The sequence below is a fragment of the Callionymus lyra genome, chromosome 2 (genome assembly GCF_982586985.1).
Source record: "Callionymus lyra chromosome 2, fCalLyr1.hap1.1, whole genome shotgun sequence".
Taxonomy (NCBI): domain Eukaryota; kingdom Metazoa; phylum Chordata; class Actinopteri; order Syngnathiformes; family Callionymidae; genus Callionymus; species Callionymus lyra.
In genome coordinates, this window is record NC_141819.1 from 7,101,425 (window position 1) to 7,124,617 (window position 23,193).

Sequence of the window (23,193 nt, forward strand, 5' to 3'; positions counted from 1 at the left end):
GTTTAAGCGCTTTGTGACCCTGGTCTAGAAAAGCGCTATATAAATAAAAATTACTTACTTACTTATTTATTAAACTAAAAAAAGAATATGTTTATTACACACAATGGAAAACACTGTTAATGTGAAAGTGGATTTCATTTAACCATCATTGTTTTCACCAAGTTCAACTTTGAAAAAACAGCAATTTTCAACAGTCTCTTTTTTTTTTACACTGTAGCCATCAGTTCAGCAGTGAGCGAGATCCCGGTTCCGATCCGTGTCAGAGAGCGGCTCCTCAAAGCCACGTCGGTGAAGAGCAGTGGCGGCGAAACGAAGCGTCCTGGTGCTGATCACTGCTTAACCTCCTCAGACCGAAAAGACAGAATCATCCGTTTCTGACTCTGAGGCGCGACGAGCCACAGCTGAGCGGCAGCGAGCGGCTTTAGAACGCCCTCCGAGACGCGAGACGGGATCACCAGAAGACGGAAGCTGTTTACGGGGGAGCGGGCGCTCGTTTGTTCTGAGGATTAACGCGTCCAAGCAAAGAGCTTTAAAATGCAAAGCTGCTGCGCTGAAAGAGACAACAGCATGTCGAGTCGCGGCGAGAAGAAAAGGCGGCGAAGGCCGACCCACGGAAGGAGACGCAGGATTTATCAGCACATAATTACACCTGGCACATTCCTCAACACGCTATCTCCACCGCGGCGCTCGCTTTAAAAGGTCAAACTCAAGTGGCTACTTTGATTGATATGGTTATTAGATGACAAATGCATCCCATAATTCACTCCACCACAGCTGGCTAAACACAGCTCGGTAAACAATGATTCCACGTCGGACTCGTTGAGCAACACGTCCTGACGACTTCATCTTTTCGTGCGTGTTTTTTTCGACAATAACCTCCTTGCTGTCCAAGGTGAGCCACTTCTTCTTCTATTCCCTCGCTTTTATCTCAACAATGCACTTCCATCAAACTCTGTTGGCCGGCCGTGTTGAACTATGAGCACAATAACCCGTCGGCTTCTGTTGCTAATGAGAAGTTTTCGGAGCAAATACGTGATTCAAGTCAAGTTCTGACTCAAACTAACAACCTCAACAGTTACATCCTACGAACCGGTTTCAACCAGTACTTTTGAAATGGGTCCAGGGACCAAAACGTTGATGAAAGAATAACAAACTTTTGCTGCATTTGTTTTGCCAAAATTAAGAATTTCACTTTGAATTTTGTTCTATTTAAACAGTCCTGAGCTAGAGCACGTTTATCAAACTAACTTTGACCACATGTCTAAACAAGAAGGATCTGTCTCGCCTGTAGTTAATACAGAACTCTGCAGAGAGAATTCTGAGCCGCTCTAGTAGAAGAACTCACATTTCTACGATCCTTAAAACTCTTCACTGGCTGCCAGTTTCTTTCAGGATCAACTTTAAAATTCTGGTTCTTACTTTCAGATCTATTCATGGTCAGACCTTCCATCAGTGATCTGATCCAGACTTACACCCCAGCTCGGGCTCTGAGGTCTGTGGATCAGAATCTACTGATGGTTCCTGAACTTCCGGACCAGAGGAGAAATCCTTCCTCTCTGAGACTGACTTTAAACCAAGTGTGATTTCTATCCTTTGCTTAAAGTAAGTGTAAGCATACTTTAACCACCGACAAAAGGGAAGAAAATAAAAAGGAGTATAATAGTACTGGGTTGGTACTGTGGTGACGTATCCATTGTAAATATTGCGAGAGCTGCCAGTGTAGACAGTAGTCACTGGAAGAGTGTTTTCCTGTCTGTGTAGCATGTTAGCCTTTTTAGCTTCTGCTACAAACATTCCTAAAATATAGATTTGTTTCATTTTTTTCGGTAACAATTCCTTTTGTTGAGTCTTCAATCCAAGACGTTAGTATTTGGATGTTTTTAAGTGTCTTTTTGGACAAAGACGAAGACAACTGAGCTCCAGTCGCTACATTAAAATGAACAAACATTTTTGTCTATAACTCTAAAAAGAACAGATTACTCTGAAAATAATCCCATGAGGGCGAGTAGAAAATGAGTGAAGTTTTGAGAGAACTTTCGCTTTAATTTAGACGCTAAAGGCTAAAACAGACCATGATGAACCAACAGCTCGAAGTAAATAACTATTCTAGTACTTTATCAAATACTTCATTAATTTCCAAATAACTAATAAACTCTCAATTGAGCCTTTGGCCCGTTAACGCCTCAACCAACCGTGAAAAGTTAAAATAATCCATCAATCTTAAAACTTCGGCGCTTTTCCTGCTGATCTGTACATAATGTTTTTAATCCGATGAAATATTTATGAACGCATCACTCATGTTGCTCTTCTCTCCTCCTTGTCCCGGCGGAAATTGAAGAAAAAAAACAAGTTTGCATTTGAATAAGGAAGTTAAAGAAAAAGTAATTTTGCGGTGTGTTTATTCATCATGTGGAGGTGGAGTAGAAAGAGTTTACGGAGAGTAATCAGAAGTATTTTACATACGAGCGTCTCAGTAATAAATAGATGGTCAGAACGCTAACGTTAGCTCAAGTCCTTGAAAACAAGCTACATCGCACACGTGCTACGACTGCAGAGATTAATGTCGAGGCCTTTCCAGAATTATTAAGGCGGGCGTCTGATCGAATCGGCACAGCTGGACACGACCGCCGACATCACAGGGATTAATAGAAACAAGGGAAGGGAATCTTCTCACACGGAGAAGTAATTAACGGTAAGCGAGAGTTGACGCCTCGTCCTCGACGCTTCCCTCCCTGAGCTCCACGTTCTCCTGCAACCGTTTTTCTACGTTAATCAATAACACCAGACACACAATAAATGCGACTTCAGTTTCTGTTACTTCCTCAGATATTTACCAACATGTCGCCGCTGTCGGATAAAAACAAAGAAACAATTGTACTTTTGAGTTTTGTAGAAGCTGAAGTCCTCTTCAAAATCTACAAAACATCAGCTAGAAAATCTAACTTTTCTGACAAGTTGTAAACGTTAAAGTCTTCTTCTCTAAGACACAGTAAGTTCCTCATCATGACCATGTTTTCAACTTATTACTTTATAAAGTTGCTCTGAAATCTGGGCGAACGAGAGGTTACGAGAGTCCATTATGACGTAATAATGGCTTCAATCCTCCTCCAGCTGTAATCACGCCCCGCTCTGTTTATACAACGAGTCTCTTGGAGGTGGAGACTTCCTAGGTTTATGACGCGCGGTGATAAAACCTCCATGTTTGACCAATCACAGTGGAGTGGGTGTGGTTATGGTCAACAAGATTTCATCCATTTCAGTGGGCGGAGCTTAAGATCATTTTCTAATGTCAATATTTCAATGAAAAGAGTTTTGTACAAACACACACTGATGATACAATAGAGTCACACATCACAAAAACACACACACACACTGATGATACAATAGAGTCACACATCGCAACAAACACACACTGATGATACAATAGAGTCACACATCACAACAACACACACACACACACTGATGATACAATAGAGTCACACATCACAACAACACACACAATCACTGATGATACAATAGAGTCACACATCACAACAACACACACACACTGATGATACAATAGAGTCACACATCACAACTACAACACACACACTGATGATACAATAGAGTCACACATCTCAACAACACACACACACTGATGATACAATAGAGTCACACATCACAACAACAACACACACACTGATGATACAATAGAGTCACACATCTCGACAACACACACACACACTGATGATACAATAGAGTCACACATCACAACAACACACACACTGATGATACAATAGAGTCACACATCTCAACAACACACACACTGATGATACAATAGAGTCACACATCTCAACAACACACACACACTGATGATACAATAGAGTCACACATCTCAACAACACACACACACACTGATGATACGATAGAGTCACACATCTCAACAACACACACACACACAGATGATACAATAGAGTCACACATCACAACAACACACACACTGATGATACAATAGAGCAGGGGTGGGCAATTCAAATTCTTCAAGGGCTACATTAAATTATGTGAATGTTGTTAGGGGCCGTCAAGCAAAAAGAAAGACAAAAACAATCCCTAAAAAAAAATTGTCATTAGGTCGTGACTTTTATTAAGCTAAATAAACTGCAATTTTATTCTTGTATAAGAGTTTTTTGGAAACATTTCTTCAACTAAATTATAAAAAATGTTTTGAGGGATTAATATATATTGTATATAAATACAAAATACATTTGTTAATGCATTAGAACCATTTAACCACGTAACACACACATTAGCTGAACTTTAACCAAATTTTGTCAACTCAATGTTCCTAATAAATAATAAAACATCGGAGAAAACTATTCTCACAGTTCAAACTCTTCAGATCTGCTCGATCGACCCGTCAGAGAAACACCAGGGTGATCGATGGCAGGACGGAGTGATCGGAAAAAGTCAAATGCTTCGCTTTAATTCATCATCCAAACAAAAAAAAAAAAGAAAAGCGATCGAGATAATCCGTCGTTCATTCCAACCCTCGGTTCCGACCATCTCCCACCTGCCAGGTTCTGCAGGACGAGCGGCGCCGGCGATATTGTTCCAGATAAAGGTTTGACTCCGAAACGTTCGCCAGATTAAGATCGTCTTCTGCCAAAATGAAAGTCAAGGCGTTTAAAAATAGATGCCTGTTTAAAAAGTAATGCTTAATACTTTTTGGATTCTGAAATATCTGCAGAGGTCAGACTCCAGTAATGACATTCATGGAGTTATATAAGCACCTGCAGCTCCGACCGGCTCGCTCGCACAAGACGCTAATAAGGAGGAGAAGGAGTGCAGCGTCTTGCTCAAGGGCGGCACTTGTTTAATAATCTTTGTTTGCCGTCTGCCTCGTTCTCGACGACACCGGCGGCGTTCCATTTAAACGTCTAATTGGTGCAAATTAACTGCTTCAAAAAAAAAAAAAAAAAAAAAAGTTCAATTCCCCGCAGTGTGACGTGAACCCATTACTTTACATTTAAAGCGTGACATCACACCGGTGAGGTCCACCATGATGGACCCACGGGTGGTCGTAATGATACGGCACATTGGAGGAGAGGAGAAAACTCACCTGGTTGCACAGAGACACCTGGAAGATGTTGCCGTCGCTGCTGCCGCAGAAGAGGAAGTACTCGCTGGGGTCGAGGGTCACCGACATGATCTCCACGTCGAAGAGGACGGACAGCAGCATCTCGCCCGACGACAGCTCCCACAGCTGCGGAGACACGGAGCACACTCTGATGTCAAAGAACATCAAGGACGTCAAAAGGTCGAACCCCGAAGAGTTCATTAACCGCCGCTGACCCATGACCTTTCTCAGCCGTCCACCGTGTGATCACAGCCCAAATGTCAGAGTACGCGTGTTCAAACTTCATTCATCGTGTGGTTGATCGTCACAACATAGAATCCATCACCATACATAGGCAACCATTCGATAAATCGTGATACAGTAGTAACGAGGATATATGTGTAGTATTGTTCGAGCTCTTGACTCTGGTGTTGTGATAATGTAGTAACAAGTATATATGTGTAGTATTGTCGAGTACTTGACTCTGGTGTTTTGATAGTGTAGTAACAAGTATATATATGTAGTATTGTCCAGTACTTGACTCTGGTGTTTTGATAGTGTAGTAACAAGTCTATATGTGTAGTATTGTTCGAGCTCTTGACTCTGGTGTTGTGATAATGTAGTAACAAGTATATATGTGTAGTATTGTCGAGTACTTGACTCTGGTGTTTTGATAGTGTAGTAAAAAGTATATATATGTAGTATTGTCCAGTACTTGACTCTGGTGTTTTGATAGTGTAGTAACAAGTCTATATGTGTAGTATTGTTCAAGTACTTGACTCTGGTGTTGTGATAGTGTAGTAACAAGTATACATGTGTAGTATTGTCCAGTACTTGACTCTGGTGTTGTGATAGTGTAGTAACAAGTATATATGTGTAGTATTGTCGAGTACTTGACTCTGGTGTTGTGATAGTGTAGTACAAGTATATATGTGTAGTATTGTCCAGTACTTGACTCTAGTGTTGTGATACAGTAGTAACAAGGATATATTTGTAGTATTGTCCAGTACTTGACTCTGGTGTTGCGATAGTGTAGTAACGAGGATATATTTGTAGTATTTTCCAGTACTTGACTCTGGTGTTGTGATAGTGTAGTAACAAGGATATATTTGTAGTATTTTCCAGTACTTGACTCTGGTGTTGCGATAGTGTAGTAAAAAGGATATATTTGTAGTATTTTCCAGTACTTGACTCTGGTGTTGTGATAGTGTAGTAACAAGGATATATTTGTAGTATTGTTCAGTACTTGACTCTGGTGTTGTAGTATTTACAGACCACATGACTGTTGACGAAGTCGTAACTACTTTCATTTGTTTTCAAACAAAAATATGTCCAAATATCAGCTTTAAAAGCTGCTGGAGTCACTGTATCCTCTCGTCCTCAGTCATCGACACAAGATTTCAACGCAGCTGCAGAGAACGGAATGTGTAATTGCAACAGAAAAAAGGAACAAACTGCGTGAAAATGTGTTAATTGTTAAAAATTGTGTTTTTTCAGTTAAGACTATGGAAACGCATCAAATATGATATATTTTTTAAAAAAAATCGAATATTGATACGGTATAGTGGAAAAGAATATCACAATATATCACCATATCAATATTTAAACTCCTTGTGATTTTTGCAAAAGGAGAGATCAGCCACAAAAAGAAAATCACTTAAAACACTGGATTATGTACAAGAAACCTACCTACGGTTAAAGTAATAATTCACCCTAAATTAAAACGTCACTTATTTTCTACTCGCCCTCATGTCGACTCATGTTGGGATTATTTTCAGAGTAATCTGTTCTTTTTAGAGTTATAGACAAAAATGTTTGTTCATTTTAATGTAGCGAATGGAGCTCAGTTGTCTTCATATTCGTCCAATAAAGTTGTGTTTAATAGTGTTGGTAGCAGAAGCTAAAAGGCTAACGTGCTACACAGACAGGAAGTAGGGACATAAGTACATTTTTGCCTTGAGACAGATTACTCAGATTACAACATGAGGGCGAGTAGGAAACGAGTAAAAATTTGAGAAACTATAGCTTTAAGAATAATAAACCCCAAATCTAATGTCAGGCCAGGGCTGGACCAGCAGCGACATGGCTGTTTTTTTTAACGCTCAAATTCTAAATTATTCAACCTCTTTTGAAAAGCTCACATAGAAAGTGCAACTTCGGGAAAAAGTTGAGTGACACATTAAACAGTGGAGGATTATTTTAATTTGGGATGACGCAGAGTTTTGAGGAGAGTCTCGCTGTTCAAATATTCAACGCCAGTGGCCTGCTATGATCCATACATCCAAAAATAATAGCGCTGCCGCGGCTTTCAAATCTGATGGTGAAAAGATCGAACCGAGTTTTCAATTCAATTTCAATTCAATTTTATTTAAAGTGTCTTATCATAACAAAGTTATCTCAAGACACTATACAGTTGAAATAAGACTACAGTTGATTAAGGAAAAATAGTTTTGAACGAGTCCACCCTGTGGCGACTATGTCTGCTTGAACTCCGGTTTCTTCCCAGCAGACTCTGGAGATGCCATCTTGTTTAACATAACCACGCCCCCTTTCTGCTGTGAATCGTCAATCCCGGAAGTCACCACCTCCGACGGACTCATTGTATAAACAAAGCGGAGCGTGATTGCAGCTGGAGGAGGAGTTACGCCAGTCATTATGGACTCTCGTAACCTCTCGTTCGCCCTGATTTCAGAGCAAATTTATTAAGTAATAGCTTCAAAATATGGCCATGATAAAGTCTTTCTCTTAAAGATGCATTAAGTTCCTCAACATTCCAAACAGTCGAGTCAGACGGGAGGGTTTTAAGTTTCACATAAGTTGACCTTTAAAAGAAATTACAGGTTTTAAAGTACGACGTCCAGCCGTCGGGTCATTCATTTGTGATTAATCTCTGTCGGCTGAGAAACACCGACCAAAACTTCTCTTTTCGTTCAAGTCAATCAAGTCTTCGCGTTGACATTTGACACCATTGGAAAGTAATTACCTTCCACAATGTTTGACCCCTGAAAAGGTTAAGAGATGGTCTGTCTCGGCAAAAGACATGATGACTGTGTCTCTCAGCTCAGCTCAGACTCCTAAGAAAATATTTCCAAAGCAGAAGAGCTTTGAAGGTGTTTCTCAAAGACTGCAGAACTGATCATGTTTTAGAGGAATAAAGCCGCAACATGGTCACTTGGTATGTTCACGGTTTCAGAAGAGGATGAAGCCGAACCAACAACACACAAGAAACCTTCTCAACAACAAAGTAGTGAGAAGATTCCAATCTACCTTTAAAACAACAAGTTTCACTCTTTTAACACTGGGGGGAGCCAGAAGCAAATCTGTTCAATCTTGCACATCAGTGCTGGTGAGAGTGGAGGGTAAGTATAAAAGGAGAACATACAGTATATAGTAGGTGTGTAGCAACATATTATTCTCCCGATAGTATTCAATAAGATACATATTCAGCTCACGATACGATGTATTCAACTGACGATACGATGTATTCAACTCACGATATGATACATTCAACTCACGATACGATACATTCAACTCACGATACGATACATTCAGCTCACGATACGATACATTCAACTCACGATACGATACATTCAACTCACGATACGATACATTCAACTCACGATACTATATATTCAGCTCACGATACGATAAATTCAGCTCACATTACATTCAACTCACGATACATTCAACTCACGATACTATATATTCAACTCACGATACGATACACTCAACTCACTATACCATATATATTCAGCTCACGATACGATACATTCAACTCACGATACTTTATATTCAGCTCACGATACGATACATTCAACTCACGATACTATATATTCAGCTCACGATACGATACATTCAACTCACGATACATTCAACTCACGATACGATACATTCAACTCACGATACTATATATTCAGCTCACGATACGATACATTCAACTCACGATACGATACATTCAGCTCACGATACGATACATTCAACTCACGATACGATACATTCAACTCATGATACGATACATTCAACTCACGATACGATACATTCAACTCACGATACTATGTATTCAGCTCACGATACGATACATTCAACTCACGATACGATACATTCAGCTCACGATACGATACATTCAGCTCACGATACGATACATTCAACTCACGATACGATACATTCAACTCATGATACGATACATTCAACTCACGATACGATACATTCAACTCACGATACGATATATTCAACTCACGATACGATACATTCAACTCACGATACGATGTATTCAACTCACGATACGATACATTCAACTCACGATACATTCAACTCACGATACGATACATTCAACTCACGATACGATACATTCAACTCACGATACGATACATTCAACTCCCGATGCGATATATTCAACTTACAATACAATATATTCAGCTCACGATACAGGTCCAAGATCTATTTAAGACACACTTAAATCAACATATTAGTTTAATTTACCAAGTTAATTACCAGAGATGGAGAGTAAGCGCTTTGTATATAGTCTCTGAGTGTACTTTACTGAAATATTTATTTCGTCAATAATTAAAACTCTAACTCCACTTCCTATTTTGGCAATTATCTATACTTAAATTTAACTTTTCCTCTTCTACAAGTAAGATTTCACAGTACCTCATTCACGACTTTTAGTTACCATCGCTGACCCTTTTGTATGATTTTATTTTTGCCAGGAACAAACATGGTGGATCCTTCATGAGGCGTCAAGCCTAAGCACTGTAATTATATAATATGCATCACAGATCTTTGCCGCTGGACAGGAACTGAATACAACACACTACTTAATGCCATCAAAGCCTGCTTCAAGCATTCTTTATTTGAGACACAAGTTACCTCAAGCGCTGCAAAAGCGTGTGGAAATGTATACAAAATATTATAAATGAGGTGCCAGAGGGAAGTTTTCATTTAAAATGCAAGTGAGCGATTAGCCTCAATTCATGATTGAAAACTGTTCCTGTACACACACAAATAACAACACACACCTCCACAATAGACGTGTGTATTGGCGAGAATCAGGTACGATACATATCACGATATATGGTCATATATTGTGATACTGTAGGATATATGTGTAGTATTGTCCAGTACTTGACCACATGACTCCAAACATCAGCTTTAAAAGATGATGGAATCGACTGTATCCTCTCGTCCTCAGTCAGCGCTGGGATTTACCCGAAATTAATTCTTCCTTTAGCTGCGGAGGACGTAACGTCTGCTGCCATCTAGTGGTCTGCGGTTTAATTGCAACACAAATATGAACAAACTTCATGCCCATTTTCATTTATATCGTACATTTAAAAAGTTTGAATTAAAAATACACTTTATTATACAGTAAGCAATAAAATAAAGAAGTTAAATATTTAATCTGATTTGAAATCCCCCCAAAAATGTTCTCAAATTATAATTTTTTTGGGGGAAAAAAATAAAGTGCTGTGGAATATCAATACAGTATCATGATCAATAAAGATATACATCGACACACAGTTCATCATAAGTACCATATCCACACACAAAAAAAAAGTTTGTGAGATGAGTAAGTAAGTAATTTATATTTGTAGCGCGGTTCTCCAGACCATGGTCACAAAGCACATAAACAATCAAAACGATACTCAAAGTATAAGCACAGATAAAGGGCATACCTTCGCCAAGGAGCTCATTTTACACGGCGTACTTCAAACAAAGAATAGAACCTACTAAATAAAACAACTTTCATGAATCTAAAAGTCACGTCAAAGAAAGGACCAGTGCCGTGTCTCAAATCGCATACTAGCGTACTAAAAGTTAGTATTTTTAGTACGTTATTGTGTCTCAATTCTTAGTATGCGAAATTTAGTGCGTCATGCATACTAAATTGGCATACTAACACGCCCACAAAACTAGCATGGTTCGATGGACACTAACCATACTAAACAGCCGCCATTTTAGTGACGTTTTAAACGGAAGTTACGTCATATATAAATGCATATATATGCATATACTTAAATGTGTATTTTCAGCAGCAGTAGGAGGATAAACACGTCTTCGCTGCTGATACCAGCTTAAATATCTCACGATTATTTAGATTCTCATATTTTTTCTTTATTTCTTTTTCCAAAGTTGCAATACGTGCTGCCAGCAGGTGTCGATAGCGTTCAAACAGCTGCTTGAAACATCGTTAAATAGAAGTAGAAGAAGAAGCTGTCATGTGATTTCCGGTTAGTGTGTAGCTTCAGGGTTTGATTTGAGACATACTATCTGCGGAGAATTTGCATACTAGTTAGTATGCATACTAAACTGATGCATACTAACTTCTAGCATACTAAGATTAGTATGCGATTTGAGACACAGCACAGGACTTAACCCAGGATGCAGGAATACCAAAAGTTACCACTACACAACTAGTGTTCCGGGCCCAAAGTAAACCACTATTTTTTTCACTTCAGTCAAATGAGGTTGATTTTAATTGCATGTTGTTTCATTAAAGTCATGTCAGTTTTCTCTTTGTTCTTAATGAGAAAGAGCAGCTGTAGATAGAAGATCTATGAACAGCTATGACAGGAAACATCAACATTTCCTGGAATCCTTGACGACCATCTACCCTCCTTGGCAGAGGCAATTAACCGCACACCGACGAGACAATGTTTGACTAATAACAATAAAAGATAAGCTTCAACACACACATCGTCCTCGACATAAACTTGTCCTGATCGTCCAAATCAAGCACTTCAGCAACTTCACAAGAACTATAAACACAACAAAAACACAACGCAGACGTTTCTCCTCCAAATGGTTGATACTTCAGTTCTTCATTAATGCAGAGTTCATTCAGTCTCGGAAAAGTGTTTTTGTGTTTCCCAGAGTGTCGACAACTGCGTCCGTCGCACACAAACGTCCTCGAGTCCATGAACGTTTCTCTCTCGACATCACATGCGTCGCAGTGACACACAAGAGTGATAGAAGGAGATGGTTTGTGCGACACACTCACACCGACACACACCAACACAGGCTGGAAGGTGAAGCGTACAACAACGCACACTTGACGCACAACTGTAGTTTGTGTACATAAATCATTATCGTGCAAAGGAGGTTCAAACTTTTAAATTGATTCAAACTTCACTCATGTTCTACTCTCATGTCGACTAATGTTGGATTATCTTCAGAGTAATCTGCTCTTTTTAGAGTTATGGACGAAAATGTTTATGTATGAAAATTTTAATGTAGCGACTGGAGCTCAGTTGTCTCCGTCTTCATCTTCGTCCAAAAAGACACTTAAAAACATCCAAATACCTCCATATACTGTTCGACTGTAACGTCCATCTTGTGTTGAAGCCTCGACACAGGGACTTGTTTTTAGCTGGTTTGTAGCCGAAGTTTAAAGAACACGCTACACAGACAGGAAGTGACCCGGGTCATATCGCGGGCTCTTCCTGTGTAGACAGTAGGCCAGTGGTGGCTGTTCCATAGATTTGACAGAATTTACAGACCACATGACTCTTGATGAAGTCGTAACTGCTTTCAATGGTTTTCAAACCAAAATATGTCCAAACATCAGCTTTAAAAGCTGCTGGACTCACTGTATCCTCTCGTCCTCAGTCAAGGCAGGATTGATGATCCTTTAGCTGTGGAGGACGTAACGACTGCTGCCATCTAGCGAGTTTTAATTGCAACACAAAAATGTAAACGGCGTAAATGCATGTTAATTGTTAATTTAAAAAATTGAATTATTTTATTTTACGCACTTTTTATAACTATAATCCATAAGAAAAACTATTGTTGCACAGAAAATACGACTTGTAAGTGACCCAAAAAATTTGTTATAGGTAACGGTACAGAAACAGAGAAGGATCTTGCCCTGATATCATCAGTGAGGTGTTTTTACGGCTTAGTTTTAACATTCAAAATTTAGATAAGAAAATGACCTTAAGCTCCGCCCACTGACAACACTTTGTTTTTCTGGAGATTAACTCTTGTTGACCATAACCACACACACTCTGCTGTGATTGGTCAAATGTGGAGGTGTCACCGCAGGTCATCATTCCCGGAAGTCTCCACCTCCAAGGGACTCGTTGTATAAACAAAGTGGGGTGTGATCACAGCTGGCTGGAGGAGGAGTGAAGCCATTATTACGTCATAATGGACTCTCGTAACCTCTCGTTCGCCCAGATTTCAGAGCAACTTTATAAAGTAATACGTTGAAAACATGGTCATGATGAAACTACTTCTGTTGCTTGACCTCAATATTCCCGAGAAGAGGTGGAAGAGGTTCCCCGGGAGAAGGAAGTGGAAGCTCCCTCGACCATCCTTCAGTACAGGAACTTCAACGCTGGATTTCTCGAGATGAAACAACTTTATTTCAAAGTGACGTCAGATCCACGAAGCCTTTGGTCGTCTGTGGTTATTCTTCACGATCATCGCCGACATGACGAGTGCTGCGGTGAACATTAAACGTTCACTCACACGATGCTTTTGTTTCCCCCGAGAAGAACCACGGAGGAGAGTCTCGGAATAAAAAGAACCTCAAACCGATCATTTTTCAAGCCGGCGTCGGAGTAAAGAAGGAGTCAGACGAGGGCAAACAAATCACCGTCTCTTGACAACTCCATCTTTGGAGGGAGGCCTGAACTCCTCACCTGACGCTCTCGTCTAATCGCCGCCGGAGACCATCAGGAGTATCTCCACGGACACTCGTCGCCGCGGTAACGACTCCATCCATCATCCCAACAAACAGTGTCAAACCCGCGGAGTCGTAGCTGTCGAGATCCGTGTTGTTCGCTTCACGTTCACGGAGTCGCTCGGTGACGAAGAACCACGACTTGGAAGCCGAGGATCGTGACGGTCGACAGGAGCTTGTGTCGCGATGTTCACGGTGAAGGTCGAATACATCATATGTCCAGTTTACCAGCTTAGATGGTTCCGAGTCCATCTTCTCAAATTAAATAAACTACAGTACAACTTTAATGAATTGGATTTTATCACTTTGAGCTAAACTAAATGAACAAATGAATCATATAAACTGGGGGTTTAGAAAATATTGATATAACGATATATCGCAATGTTTTTATTCCTGACACTGTATCGATATTCAAAAGTTAATTTCACTGTATTGATATATTTATATATATAAAAAAAAAGACAATTAATACAGTAAAAATCAGACGCGTCGCCATAGCAACCAAGCTGCGCCGCACAGTTCACAGACGGACGGAGACGTAAACAACAACCAGACATAGAAGTACAAATTGACAACTTTACAGAACGTGACACTGATTGGTCGAAGTGCACATTTAAGAAATGCTTGATTTATACAATCAAAAATGATCAATTATCATGTTTTCGATATGCATATCGCACGTGCCAATATCGTGATATCTATATTTTCCCGATATATCGTGCAGCCCTAAGCACTACGTTACATTTTTTATAGAGGTGTAAGAAAATATAAATATAAGGATGTATCCTGTATTTTTATTCCTGATACTGTATCAATTTTCAATATATACATACATACATACTTATACACACATTTACCTTAATTTTGAATTCAAAGTTATTTGATGGTTTATATTTGAATAGCGTGTGTACAAAATACAACTATTCAATGTTTAATTTTACAATTAACACTCAAATAATCGTGGCATTCATTCATTTGTGTGCTGCAATTAAACCTCCGGCCACTAGTTGGTGACATTCGTCATTTCCTCCGTGACAAAGAACAAGAAAACCGGTTAAAAGGCAGCGATGTGTGAAAAATAAACACCAGAGTCCAGCAGCTTTTAAAGATGTTTGGACTTATTTAGTCTTTAAAACACAGTTTAAAGTTTAATTAAACACTGACAGATACTGAATATTACATGTTGCTCAAGGTTGTTTGTGTTAATGCACTCCATTGTTAATAAAGGTTTACACTCGTCTTCATTCTTCCCTCACTCGTGAACAAGTTGACACTCGATGTGAAGCTCATGACAAACTGCTCAAAACTGTTTTCTTACCCAGAAAAAAAACATAAAAGTTTCTTTTACCAATAATTCTTCTGACGCCGTCGTCCATGACGTTGATAATATTCCGCACACAGTGAATATGAAAAGGCAGCCGTGATCCACTTCCTGGTCGAGCAGGAAGCAGGAAGTGAGACGCGAGTCTCCGCCCGAAGTGCGGATGATGTTCCGATCAGCGAGCGCTTCAGCACCGTCGTCCAGTTATTGTTTCTCACGCCGACACACTCGCAGCCAGAAGTCTTAATAATACAGAAGCCGGATCCGCTCGGCGCCCACCGGGGGGACGGCCAATCGGAGATGAGACTAATTGGTCCGACCCTGAACCCGACCGTCCAATTACACGCCGAGCCTCTGGGAGACATTATCAGCCTCGCGCTTAATTCACTTCCTGTCCGCCGCCGCGGTGGAGAGAAAGAAAGACATCACTTTAATCTGCAGAACTGTAAGAGCTTTTGTTTCCAGAGTCGGTTCTCTGGACCAGCATCAGACCCGTCAATTCCAACTGGTCCAGAACCAAGATCTTTGTTCACACTATAAAACCTCAGTGACTGATGTTTAATAAATGAATCCTGAGCTGCTTTGAAGGGAAACATGTTCAGAAAGACTAGAGTCAGAACCAGAACCATCGAGAGAAGCTGGTTCTGAAGGAGTCGCTGGTGAAACAATACGATCGAGAAGAAGGATCTGTTAGGAAGTCGTTCTATAATAAATAATAGAGTCACAACAACACACTGATGATACAATAGAGTCACAACAACACACTGATGATACAATAGAGTCACAACAACACACTGATGATACAATAGAGTCACAACAACACACTGATGATACAATAGAGTCACAACACACACACACACTGATGATACAATAGAGTCACAACACACACACTGATGATACAATAGAGTCACAACACACACTGATTATACAATAGTCACAACACACACTGATGATACACACTGATGATACAATAGAGTCACACATCACAACACACACACACTGATGATACAATAGAGTCACAAGAACACCCACACACTGATGATACAAAATAGTCACACATCACAACAACAAACACACAATGATGATACAAGAGTCACACATCACAACAACAAACACACAATGATGATACAATAGTGTCACACATCACAACAACAAACACACAATGATGATACAATAGAGTCATACATAACAACAACACACACACACTGATGATACAAAAGAGTCACACATCACAACAACAAACACACAATGATGATACAATAGAGTCACATATCACAACAACACACACTGATGATACAATAGTCACACATCACAACAACAAACACACAATGATGATACAATAGAGTCACACATCACACACACACTGATGATACAATAGAGTCACACATCACAACAACAAACAAACAATGATGATACAATAGAGTCACACATCACACACACACTGATGATACAATAGAGTCACATATCACAACAACACACACTGATGATACAATAGAGTCACACATCACAACATCACACACACACTGATGATACACTAGAGTCACACATCACAACAACAAACACACAATGATGATACAATAGAGTCACACATCACACACACACTGATGATACAATAGAGTCACATATCACAACAACACACACACACCGATGATACAATAGAGTCACACATCACAACATCACACACACACTGATGATACAATAGAGTCACATATCACAACAACACACACTGATGATACAATAGAGTCACACATCACAACAACACACACACACTGATGATACAATAGAGTCACACATCACAACATCACACACACACTGATGATACAATAGAGTCACACATCACAACAACAAACACAATGATGATACAATAGAGTCACACATCACAACAACAAACACACAATGATGATACAATAGAGTCACACATCACACACACACTGATGATACAATAGAGTCACACATCACACACACACTGATGATACAATAGAGTCACATATCACAACAACACACACACACTGATGATACAATAGAGTCACACATCACACACACACTGATGATACAATAGAGTCACACATCACACACACACTGATGATACAATAGAGTCACACATCACACACACACACTGATGATACAATAGAGTCACACATCACAACAACACACACACACTGATGATACAATAGAGTCACACATCACAACAACACACACTGATGATACAATAGAGTCACACATCACAACAACACACACACACTGATGATACAATAGAGTCACACATCACAACAACACACACACACTGATGATACAATAGAGTCACACATCACAACAACACACACACACTGATGATACAATAGAGTCACACATCACAACAACACACACACACTGATGATACAATAGAGTCACACATCACAACAACACACACACACTGATGATACAATAGAGTCACACATCACAACAACAAACACACCTTTTCCCTCTGAGAACCACACTCTCCAACTTAGAGGAGCTGATCCTCATCCCTGCTGCTTCAAATTCAGTGGAGAACATTTCTTGAGGCTACAGTCGGACAGAATCTCTCCTCGACTTCACTGACAGTTTCTCTTCATAGAAACTAAGAACATCTTCACTTCACAGGGAGGTCAAAGGTCACTTGCCTCCCAGATGACAACGCTCACGACTTTTCTTATCAATTGATAACAAGACGTTTCCTGATTTAGATCATTTTAATCGTGACAAATCCTTTCACGTCGCCTTGAAACACGACTCGTGCACCGACTTTGATTGACGTGCACGTGTTCTGACAATATGAGAGTAAATGTCATGAAACTGAGCATCGTTTTGAGTGACACTGAGAAAAAACTCAAAATCACTGTTTCCTTAGCTCTGCTCCGTCTTTGTCTCCCTCCCTCTCAGTGAACACAGCCACACAGCTGATTGATCGTGAGATGTGATAGAAGATATTCGAGACGACCCCAGACGTCAAAACATAGTTGTCCCGCTTCCATGTTGTCACGTGATCTTCTAGGCGTCTCATGATTGGCTGACAGTAGCTTTGGTTTTGTTGAGTGACAGTGTTAGACCAAAGTTATTTTTTAATTTTAAATAATTTTAAATTAAACTAATTAAAGTTAAATTAAAAAAACAAATATTAAATTAAATTAAACACACAAAATATTAAATTAAAAAAATATATATATTTTGAATTATAGGAATAATAATCATTAGTTATCATTCATTTAAGATAATATTCTATTTTTTAATTCATTCAAAAGGTAAACAATAATTTAATTATTTAGTAAAAATAAATGTAACCTTTCATTAAACAAATTATTGAATTTAATTATTTAATAAAAATAAATCAATCTTTCATTAAACAAATTATTTAATTATTTAATAAAAATGAAAACATTTTATTAAACAAATTATTTTATTAAATTATTAAATAAACATATATAAAAATGTCATTAAACAAATTATTGAATTACATTATTTAATAAAAGTAAATTAACCTTTCATTTAACAAATTATTAAATTAAATTATTTGATAAAAATAAATAAACCTTTCATTTAAAATTATTAAATTAAATTATTTGATAAAAAAAAAATAAACCTTTCATTTAACAAATTATTAAATTAAATTATTTAATAAAAATAAATAAACCTTTCATTCAAGAAATTATTTAATTATTTAATAAAATAAATAAACCGTTCATTTAAGAAATTATTAAATTAAATTATTTAATAAAAATAAATAAACCTTTCATTAAACAAATTATTTAATAAAATAAATAAACCTTTCATTTAACAAATCTTTAAATTAAATTATTTAATAAAGATAAATAAACCTTTCATTAAACAAATTATTTATTAAATTATTTAATAAAATAAATAAACCTTTCAATTAACAAATTATTTAATACAAAAAAATAAACCTTTCATTTAACAAATTATTAAATTAAATTATTTAATAAAAATAAATAAATCTTTCATTAAACAAATGATTCAATTAAATTATTATTATTATTAAAACCAGCAACGAGTTCATCCGTGTCTCCCTCCCGTCATCCGTTCGTCAGCATGAGCGTATCAATAAAGTTGGGGTACCTTGACGGTCTGGTCCAGGGAGGCGGTGGCGACTCTGGCCTGAGCTCCCATCATGCCACAGTGCAGGTCGGTGACGGGCAGCGAGTGGCGCGAGAGGATGTGTCGCGGCTCGGGCGTGTGATTGACGTCCACCTGGATCACACTGACACACACACCTGGCTCAGTTCCTGACATATTCCACCAGGAGGCGCCACATTCCAGGCAACACGTTTGTGGATTTTTATATAGAAATTAAACACTTTTCAGTTTGAACTCAGATTCACTTAAGATGAATTTTTCTACAACATAAAATCTCCTTAATGTCACCGGAAGTGACGCTTGAATGAGTCCTGCGTGACGTCACCAGACAGTATTTAACTTGACGCCTTTTGAAGACCAGTGTTTGAGCGACACCTGGCGGCGAAGTGAAGAAATGCTTTTATTTCAACTTCTGTAAGAAAGTAAGTAATTTTTATTTATAGAGCGCTTTTCCAGACCAGATTCATAAAGCGCTTAAACAATCAAAACAATATTCAATAAAGTATATACTTTAAAGATCAAGATAAAGCTGATAACACAACAGGAGTTCCAGAAAATCAAGGAAAAGCTGTGCATGTTTTTAGATGAGATTAGCCTTTTTAACTCGTGGTATCTGAATCTCTATAGTAAGTAATTTAGTAAGTAATTTATATTTATAGACCACTTTTCCAGGGTCACAATCAAAACAATACTCAATAAAATATATACTTCAAGGACAAGATAGAACAACACAGGAGTTCCAGAGAATCAAGGGGAAAAAAAACAAGATATAGATATATAGAAGCAGATTTATTGTTTGTCACGAGTGTAAAGTGCCGACGCACACCTGGACGACGACTCACCTGCACAAGCTCCACACCAGCGCCGTGTTGTCTTTCCCTCCAGACACGAAGTGGCTGCTGTCGTCCGTGAACTTCAGACACGTGATGTCCTGGTAGTGACGGCTCAGGACGGCCAGGAGTTTCCCGGTGGAGACCTGACGCAGCAACAAAACATGAGACGACAAGAAGAATAATATGATAAATATAAGTTAAAAAAAAACAAATCTACATTTTAGTCTTGATTTAATACGACACAATGTTGACTCGCAAATCATGACAAGAATGTTAGTCTAAATAAAAAGTAAATAGATAGTTATCCATCATTTATATTTTAATTCATAGTATTATATTTTATTAATCCATTTGTCTTCCATATATAATTATTTATATTGTTTAATTTATAAAATAGAGTAAATAGTTTAATTTATTGTATTGTACATAGTTTAATTAAGTGTATTTTTATTAATCTGTTCTTATTACATACATATTTCATTTTTATATAATAAAATAACAACAACAAATTCCTGTGTTGCGTTAACAGAACATGCAATAAAAGTTTTCTGATTTTATTAAAATATCCTCAATTTATTTTTATTATTACTATAATTACAATTATTCATTATTTATTCATAAGCATGGTGATGTATCTTCTATTATTTTATTTTATGTAATTAATATATTAAATGATCTATGTAGTGGTAGCATTATATTGTGTTATATACATGTAATGCTACAACAACACATTTGTGTGTTATGTTTACAAAACTAGCAATAAAAGTTTTATGATTCTATTAAAAATCCTTGATAAACAGCAATAAATGTGTTAAGATTTTGATATATATACATTTTAAAATATAATTAGAATAATATTTTATATATACAAGTAGTACATATCTGGGGAATATATATATATATATATATATATATATATATATATGTATATAAAGTTGTCAATTTCTAGATCTCCAGTTATTTGGTTTTAGTAAACAAGAGCCACGTCTGAAACAGAAACAACAAATGTTATTTCATTTAATAAATATATTGTATTCATTTTGTTAGTTTCTGTATTTGTTTATGTCCTTTATTTCTGTATTTGTATCTCAATTAGGCATTTTATTTAACTGTCATTTTTTAATTGAACTATTTGTACCTAACAGACGTTTCGTAAACACCTAAATGTTACAGGTTTTTGAATAAAAATAATTAAAAAAAAATCATAAAACCAACAGAGGCCTAGACTTGAGCGACATATTTCTAATATTAGTTCAACTTGAACATTAATGCAGTGAAGAATAAAAGAAAGAATGAAAGCAAGATTTGATACATATAGTATATGAGAAGCAGAATGATTAATAAAATTACAAAAGAAACAGAAAATAAAGATAAATAATTAGAGGATAATTAAGATAAAATACATACGAATTTAAAACTAGGACTTTTGCAAGTAAGTAAGTAAATGAGTAATTTATATTTATAGAGCGCTTTTCACCAGGGTCACAAAGCGCTTAAACAATCAAAACAATACACAATAAAATATATACTAAAAAGGTCCAATGTAATTGAAAATATTTTGCTAAATAATAATGTATAATCATTTATTCTGAGCCGCTCTAGTAGAAGAACTCACATTTCTACGATCCTTAAAACTCTTCACTGGCTGCCAGTTTCTTTCAGGATCAACTTTAAAATTCTGGTTCTTACTTTCAGATCTATTCATGGTCAGACCTTCCATCAGTGATCTGATCCAGACTTACACCCCAGCTCAGGCTCTGAGGTCTGTGGACCAGAATCTACTGATGGTTCCTGAACTTCAGGACCAGAGGAGAGAAATCCTTCCAAACTGTTGCTCCTAAGCTTTGGAACCATCTCTGTGTTTGATGATCTACTGACTCCTTCAAGAAACATCTGTGTTTGATGATCTACTGACTCCTTCAAGAAACATCTGTGTTTGATGATCTACTGACTCCTTCAAGAAACATCTGTGTTTGATGATCTACTGACTCCTTCAAGAAACATCTGTGTTTGATGATCTACTGACTCCTTCAAGAAACATCTGTGTTTGATGATCTACTGACTCCTTCAAGAAACATCTGTGTTTGATGATCTACTGACTCCTTCAAGAAACATCTGTGTTTGATGATCTACTGACTCCTTCAAGAAACATCTGTGTTTGATGATCTACTGACTCCTTCAAGAAACATCTGTGTTTGATGATCTACTGACTCCTTCAAGAAACATCTGTGTTTGATGATCTACTGACTCCTTCAAGAAACATCTGTGTTTGATGATCTACTGACTCCTTCAAGAAACATCTGAAGACACTTTTATTTGTGTTTTTCCCTGATTCTCTGAGACTCCTCTGTAGTTCTTGGTGTTATCTTGATCTTTTAAAGTATATATTTTAGTGAGTATTGTTTTGATTGTTTAAGCGCTTTGTGACCCTGGTCTAGAAAAGGGCTCTATAAATATAAATTACTTAAATTATTTTTGGTTGAAAAGACACAAATATAAATATAGCAGAAAGAAAAAATAAATCTATAGAAAAATGACATTTCTCTTATTAAACAAAAGTATGTTTTTGATACTTAGTGTAAAGTACTAAAGTAATACGCTGTGAATATTGTCTTGTGCAAGTGTTTTAATCGCTTTATGTCGTCAAATAACTAGAATAAAGTGAATTATTTATGCATTTTGTGTTTAGTTAATCATCAATCTTGGAAAAAAAGATAGTTTATCATCGTTCCATCATGTAAAAAAAAAAAAACACAAGACGAACACTTATTCATCACACACACACACACACACACACTCACTCACACTCACCTCCCACAAATAAATGGCTTCAGCGACACCAGCCGCCAAGAACAGTCCGTCTGGTGATGACGTCAGACAGGTGACCACACCTGGACACACGATCTTCTGCTGCAGCTGATCCTGCACATGACGTTACAAATAAACATTGTTACGACTTTAAACACTGTCAAAAAGATACAAAAAAGATACAAAAGATATAACAATATAACAATAAATATTTATAAACTGCACGTGTGATCTGAACGTGACGTGTTTCTTTTGTACGTCGCATCTTTGTCAATAAAGATTTATGACTTCGAGAAGAAGACTGGCGGTCCCGGGCTCGGGTCCAGACGGATCGGTACCT

At 37.6% G+C, this 23,193-nt stretch overlaps 1 protein-coding gene across 1 annotated transcript in view; it reads right to left on the bottom strand.

Moving 5' to 3' along the window:
- Positions 1-23,193, bottom strand: part of wdr18 (WD repeat domain 18) — a 58,823-nt gene that overhangs the window by 35,366 nt on the left and 264 nt on the right. Inside the window, exons 1-5 of the mRNA XM_087783352.1 lie at positions 23,192-23,193; positions 22,857-22,967; positions 20,055-20,188; positions 19,195-19,336; positions 5,099-5,242 (exon numbers count right to left, since the gene is read on the bottom strand). The exon at positions 23,192-23,193 is cut by the window's right edge and continues 264 nt beyond it. Of these exons, the coding sequence (XP_087639478.1) occupies positions 5,099-5,242; positions 19,195-19,336; positions 20,055-20,188; positions 22,857-22,967; positions 23,192-23,193 (533 nt within the window). The remainder of the gene's footprint in view (positions 1-5,098; positions 5,243-19,194; positions 19,337-20,054; positions 20,189-22,856; positions 22,968-23,191) is intronic.